The sequence below is a fragment of the Ruditapes philippinarum genome, unplaced genomic scaffold (genome assembly GCF_026571515.1).
Source record: "Ruditapes philippinarum isolate M1 unplaced genomic scaffold, ASM2657151v2 ctg4102_1_1_1_1, whole genome shotgun sequence".
NCBI lineage: Eukaryota > Metazoa > Mollusca > Bivalvia > Venerida > Veneridae > Ruditapes > Ruditapes philippinarum.
Window position 1 is genome coordinate 57,678 of NW_026855266.1, and position 7,281 is coordinate 64,958.

General features: G+C 31.6%; 1 protein-coding gene across 1 annotated transcript; it reads left to right on the forward strand.

Annotated features, from left to right (window-relative positions):
• Positions 1–457: 457 nt before the first annotated feature.
• On the forward strand, positions 458–6,917 carry LOC132742688 (uncharacterized). Its single transcript, XM_060731154.1, has 4 exons — positions 458–675; positions 1,366–1,594; positions 4,814–5,008; positions 6,452–6,917. Exons 1-4 carry the CDS (start codon positions 487–489, stop codon positions 6,751–6,753), a joined length of 915 nt encoding a protein of 304 aa, XP_060587137.1. The 5' UTR covers positions 458–486; the 3' UTR covers positions 6,754–6,917.
• Positions 6,918–7,281: the final 364 nt, after the last annotated feature.

The window sequence follows — 7,281 nt, forward strand, 5'->3', positions numbered from 1 at the left end:
AGAAAACTGTTACGAAAATTTCCTACCATTGACCATTAATGTCGAAAATTTAACTAAATTGGCTAAACAGGAAGTGGATAAGCGACAGACCTGAAATCAAATCCCACGGTATGGGACCACATGTTAATGCTGTATGCCAAATTTCAAAAGACTGTGATAAGTAGGTGCTGAGAAAACTGTTACGAAAGTTTTTCCCCGCCCGCCGCCCGTCCGCCCGCCCGCTGCCCAACATTCACCATACTACTATAACCCGGGTTTGCACCTGTGCAACCCTGCCAAATAATAATAATAATAATAATAATAATAATAATAATAATAATATTATTATTATTATTATTATTATTATTATTATTATTATTATTATTATTATTATTTATTATTATAAGAAGTAGAAGTAGTGGTAGAAGTTTTTACTATAGGAATCGTATTTGTTTTGTTTTTTTAATTTCAGATGCAGCAAACTATCCATTATTGTCGGATATATACATGCGTAATCATATATTTCTTCATGAAGTAATATCTCTGACAAAATGGGTATATTCGGAGACTGAGCTAAATAGTGTTTACTACCCTTTTTCCTATCAGTCAGGCTCAGCGTACTCCTGGATAATAGATTTTAAAGGCGACGGATTTGTAAAAGTAGTATTCACGCAAATTTCGTTTAATGTTTATGAGGTAAGATTTTTTTACGATATCTGATCGTTAAACACACAAAACACACATATTCATGCAGATACACAAGCACATACGCGTATATTTATGCTCAATAACATGCACTTACCCTATCTAAACAGCTTTTGTAACAAAAAAGTAAATGTTTACATGTTAAAGTAATCTTCACTAGATAAATGACCTCACTGTTGACCTACTATGAATGTTAAGCTATAATGTTTGATATTGAAACCGGATATTGTTTTTCTTTGTTTGCACGTAAATATGAGATAATGGAATCGAAATTAATAATTTAGAAATTAAGAAAGTTGACTTTGATGAAGTTCATTACAATGCGATCAATATATAATCTTTTCGATTATTCATTATAATTCGGCACGGCTATGCAATTAGTGACATAAATCTTTCAATCCCAGGAATGTGAGTGTACTTTTACATTTGAAATATACCGTGTTTATTTACTTTATCATGGACATTTGAGTTAATTAGATTAAAATTGATAACAATAATTACGTGGATGATAAATAATTGTTTTTGATACTTTGATAATTTACATGACTCAAACAGAATTGCTTTGGCACTGATTGATTATAATATTTCTGGTATTTTAGTATAACTTAAGTGTCATTTAAAAATCGAAATTTCTTATTGTCAGCACCATTCTAAACAATGCATTGTTTTCCTCATCAACAGAATATCAATAGCATCCCGAATGCTTGTAAAGACAAAATACAGCTTCGTGACGCATTCCAGTTTCGTGACATATTCAATGTTTTTGCGGAGACGGACTATTTGTACAACAACCGCATATCAGTTTTTGAAACGAAACACAGTGAACTATTGATGACATTCACCTCGTGTCGCATGTTTTCTAAAATAATGACAAGGGGCTATGGATTCAGAGCTTTTGTCTCCAAACAAGGTCTGTAAAAAAGACAAATCGAATTATTAAAATTATTATTATTTAAAAATAAGAATTTCTGTGTCCATCGGAAGTGACACATTTTGAAAACCAAGAATTTCATGTGGATTATTCGAGGTTTGAAGCCAGGAGCCTTACCATATCAAAATATGGTTCAAATGAAAAAATGAGGTGTAAATAAATCAATCATAATCAATTCATATATTCAAATGATTAACATATTATTATATACTAGTAATTATATGATTAAAATTTGGAATATAATGACAACATAATTCCAGTTATCTCCACTTATTGTCTCTGTCAAGTGAGTATTTCATCTGAATTCTGAATTCTATGTTAAATATTTTTCACATACCTGCAAAAATAAGTGCTCTATTCTTTTAAACTAATGATTTACAGGATACCAATATTATTTCGTTTAGTTTAACTTTTAGAAATCTTAACATCTAAAATGGCTTTGACCAACTTTTAATTGGACATAACCATTCATGGATTAAAGCAAAAATTTCAAAAGTACTTACTGAATAGCGGACAATGAAGATAATCACCAGGCGGCACACATATGCCTTATTGCCTAGCAAGAATATATGGTGGCTGACTTGGTACATTTTGTGCGTTGTAGCACCGTCGTCGTGCCACCCGGTCGCCAAACAGCACATTGTCGTGCGGCGCGTTGTCGCAATTTTGCCTTGTCGCTTGGATTATATACATGTATATATAAGGCAAGGGTGGTGGTGTCGTCATAATGAATGTATATTTTTATTAAAGAACAATTGTAGAAATATTTAAAGATTATACAAATCAATACATTACTTTATTAAAAGAGAACTTATTTTAAAAAATAAAAGAACTGGTCATCAAAAATACAAACTTTACATCAAATGAGATTATTTTTCTTAAATATTTTGAGACTAAAGCAAGTTAATTTTTAGGACTTCATATTTTTTTAAGTAAAATTATTCCAGAAATATGCAAATCAAAAATCTCTGAAAATACTGAAATACTTAATTCGGAAGAGATAAAATTTAGACATATAGTTGTTTGGCCCCAATGTGAACAAGCCATTTAAATTCTTTTCTTGATGATTTATTAAAACCTTTTGTGGGAAAAGTTCGAAGTTATTTGAGAGATGCAGTTAATTTTCTGACTTACATACCAGATAAAGTTAAAGAAAATAAAACTTAGTTTCATTTGACATAGTTAATTTGTACACAAATATACCCCATAAACTAGGTTTCGAAGCCATTTCATTTTGGTTAAATAAGTGCCTACAATTAATAACAGATCGTTTTGAAAAGAGCTTTATATTAAATGGCCTTAAAATAAGTGTACAAAATAATAATTTTTCATTCATCAAACAAAGGACTAAACCGTTTTTTCGAAGCGGAACATTTAGCCACATCTTTTCCATTCATTGCTAGGTCAACTGCTTACAAACAATATCACAAACATAAACACGTGCAAACCAGGCCAAACAGTGACTATGTATTATCTCAATGTAGCCAATTTACATAAATCAGTAAACACCGGAAAGGTCCATATTACAATCAGGTAAAAGGTTACACATGGGGACAAAGGTTGCTCCAACATATTCAACACTTGTTCTAGTGTCTGAAACACTGTATTCAGAACTAAATAGAAAGGTGAAGATTTTGCTAAGTATATTAAATGTAACTGGAAAAGATTCTTGGATGACTGTTAGCAAAGATCGATTTATTACATTTTGAAAAGATACTTAATTTACTTCATAAAGATATACAATTTAAGATACAATCAAGTCCAGACAAACTCCTTTTTTCTAGATGTAAAGGTCTTCTATAATCACTGATTTTATTTTAAATGTACATATTCTAAGCAATAACATCCAAAAACACATCGAAACTAATATCCCGTTTTCTTTAGCAAGGTGAATCTGCGCGATTGTATCGGATAAAGAATTCTACAGATAAGACTTAAGGAACTTGTCATCACTCTCATCACCACCACATCGATATGCCAGTCCAATTACGGCGCAGCGCCTTGCATAAAAGTCATGAAAGCAAAGCCACTGCTCATCGACTTTCACAAAAATGAAGGTTTCAGAACAGCTTTATATACAGTAACAAACTGCACTATACATTGAAACAGGCTCAACATTCGCATATATAGAGTTTGTTCTCTGTTATCATGTCTCACAAATCAACGATAACATTTTATTGTGTTCTTCACTGATTGGGACCAGAGAACTATATATCTATTTCCAAAAGTCAACTGGATCCCGGTATTATTTCCCTTTATATATATATATATATATATATATATGTGTGTGTGTGTGTGTGTGTGTGTGCGTGCGTGCGTGCGTTTTCTGCGTTCGTGCGTGTGTGTGTGTTGATTTTGGGTGATCATTATCCAATCAAAAAGGCGGAAAAAAACTCGAAGAGTAATATACAATATATAAATATATATACAAATAGTCGTTCCTTCTATTTGAGCCGGTCGACAACATGACAAGGCGGGGGCAACACACTTTCCAACAACGCGCCGTTTGTCGTTTATCGTTGGCGACATGACGACAAGTCGAAAGTCTGAAAACCCGTTGTTTGCCAACAGCACGACGCACAAAAGTATTCCACATCAGCTACCATTAGAATCAGTTACCGCCAGGAATTTTAGGAAAATCATTTACATGTATTAAAGGGACTCACGTGTTTTGACGTATCAGGACTGGGAACATTTTCCCGATATTTGTGAATAATTTGATGAAGGTCTTTACTTATAACTTGTATGCATATTTTCAGTTCATTCCCTCATTCCGTTTTTCTAGAATACTTGTTCTTATTGCGCAAAATGACAAGAAAATGAAAAGCCTTGCAATGCTTTTCACTAAAATTGGGCTATAAGAATAGCACAGAAAATCAATTTTCAAGTTCAATTCTTAAGTTAGTATATATCTATGTTATTCTTGGCAAACTTTACCATTTTTAGTGTTACACTTGATTCTTTAAAGATTTTCAAACTTTTGTTTTTAGAACTTTGGACCTCTGTGGAGTTCCTTTTAGCTGTGATATATCTGTTTTTTACACATATGAAAGGGTTATTTAAAAACTATTATACTTTACCCCGGCAAGACTTATTATCATCATTATTTTAAGTCTTCGAAGTTTCACCATTATTATTTTCTTCATAAAACTCTTTCGCAGTAATTACACTTTCCTTTAATTCTTCATTTCATTACAGCTATACCAACATGCAGAAGCTATACTAGAAGTGGTTCAATCAGGACAGAACAATGCAAATTGCCGTCAATGTATTTGACATCTTTTTCCATCTTAAATCTTCAGTACCAAGGTTTATCTGAGAAATGGACTATACAAATTAAGAGACACACTTTCTCAATACAGTTTTTAGACTTTTATATACCTTGTTTTGACAGTAAGTATGCTTTTATTTTTTAAATTGAAATTTACAGGCAGATGAATAGGAAAACCATGATTTTATTTTTTATTCAAATAGCTTTCAAAGTTATAAAATGAAATTCATAAAATTCCCAGCTTGTTTATCTATATAAAGAATATTTAAGGTATGGAACGAATATATATACACGTATTTAATAAAATATAATGCAGAAGGAATTATCGAGTTAATTATCAAACACTTTTTATGCGAATAGTAACCCTTACAAGTAAAATATTTAAATAGCGGGAAAAGTCTGATCAGTTCAATTGACGGGTTCTTTGAGTTCCAATATTTTGATGCGATAGGAAGCGTGAATTATATATTTCCTAGCCAACAACAAGTAGGCCAAGATAGAAAAATACGTACTTTTTGTTTATTTTAAGGTGAAAGTTGAACTTCTATATGTATTTATTTTTGGGACATTAATGGATTAATTATTTGATAAAAATTTAGAAAGAATAAATAAATATTTTTCCTAGGTTGCCTTTACAGCCCTGTCAATGCATCTGATTTCAGTGCTGTTATTTTCACCCATTTGATAGGTTTTGTATTTGCTGCCTTTAGCAATATATCGGACATATATGAAGTAATAAAAAAAAATATGGGATATCCAACGCCGATTTGTTATATATATATTGACTTTAAACCGCTTTATTTACCGCTAAGGGTTAAAATTCTTCCTTGGCCCTTTAACCTTATCAGATCTGAATAGAGGAATTAAGCTATCTATCTTGCCCACGGAACGTCGGTGTTCACTCAGAAGCCCATTCGTGCCTTGTCAAATACACGAACTTCCCCTGCCAGTAAAGCTGGAAATTCGCCATATGGCTTGTCACGTTTCAGAACTGTTGATTTATTAGGGGCAATAGTATATAAGCGGCCGAATAGCGCATTCGGTATAGCCGCGGTACAGTATTCTGAGGGTTCATGTTTGAGTTCCGGCCAGGCTGCACATTTTCTCACCCTGTGAAAGGCTTTTAAGTGTTGGTTGGGCTTAAAAGCAAACCGTGAAAATTTTAAAGCAAACTATAAAAGATCTTAATAAAAGTAAACTGCATTATGTAAGCATAAGGCATAAATTATCAATTAAATAAAAAAGTTATCACATATATCAATGTAAATGTCATTACCTTTTATGTGTTGAATTGTAGATAGTGTGGCCTCTAAAGCGTTCATCTCCTAATTATATACACTCTTAGGTTTTAAAGGTTTATAATATAGTCCGGAACTGTTAAACATTAAAAGACATGTAAATACATGCAGCACGTTGGGTTATAACAACCGGATTGTATTATATTTATGTTGAATGTCAATGGAATATGTAAATATGAGTATTGTAAATTAAATGATAAATAGATTACCTCCACTAGATCTACATGTTTCAAACGTAAATACTGCTATTTTTTCTATTTATTTCAGATGCTAAATTGATGTTCATTGATAGGTTTATGGAAGGCAAAGTCTTTTGTAATCTGGCAAAACCTCCAAAAGTGATTTACTCGAATTCGGATAATGTTTCTTTAGTATTGAATAGATTATCCAGTGTAGGGCCTATTTATAGTATAAGGCAACGTTTTAAAGCCGTCTACGTAGCGCTAAGCGAGGAATTGTTAAACAAAGTTGATGAGCAGTATACTAACTATTATGGTAATATCTTTAATACTTTCAATACCATTTTGATGAATTATATCATTAAAATGTTTGATAAATTAAAACATTGACATCAGGGGAATGTTGATGATTTAAAAGAATGAAATCAGGGAAATGTAGTTGTCTTAAAAGAATGACATCAGGGAAATGTTGACGATTTAAAGAATGAGATCACAGCAATATTGATGATTTATAAGAATGAGATCAAGGAAATATTGATGACTTAAAAGAATTAGTTCATGGAAATGTTGATTATTTATAAAATGAGATCAGGCAATATTGATGATTTAAAAGAATGAAATCAAGGAATTGTTTATGTTTTTTTTTACAACGTAACACTATCCTTGCTTTTCATATTTTCGGCGATGTAAGGACATTTCGTGTTATAAAAGATGTAAAAATGAAATAAATGCATATTTTTCATTACCACCAACTAAAATTTTCTTTTTGCTTGATAATATGAGACTTTCTATTCAGAAACAAAACGATACCTTTTTACACTTGTTTTATGGGGGCAGCCATTTTTGCTTCCGAAAGAAATGTTTTTTTTTTTTCAATTTTGTTTTCAATTTTTATATAAAAATAATTTAACAAATAAG

What these genes read in the sequence shown, in the direction of transcription:
- LOC132742688 (XM_060731154.1), top strand. Translation starts at nt 487, where the DNA reads ATGCGTAATCATATATTTCTTCATGAAGTAATATCTCTGACAAAATGG. An exon ending in AGCTTTTGTCTCCAAACAAG is followed by an intron (nt 1,595 to 4,813) that starts GTCTGTAAAAAA and finishes ATTTCATTACAG; the next exon opens with CTATACCAACATGCAGAAGC. An exon ending in TTATATACCTTGTTTTGACA is followed by an intron (nt 5,009 to 6,451) that starts GTAAGTATGCTT and finishes TATTTATTTCAG; the next exon opens with ATGCTAAATTGATGTTCATT.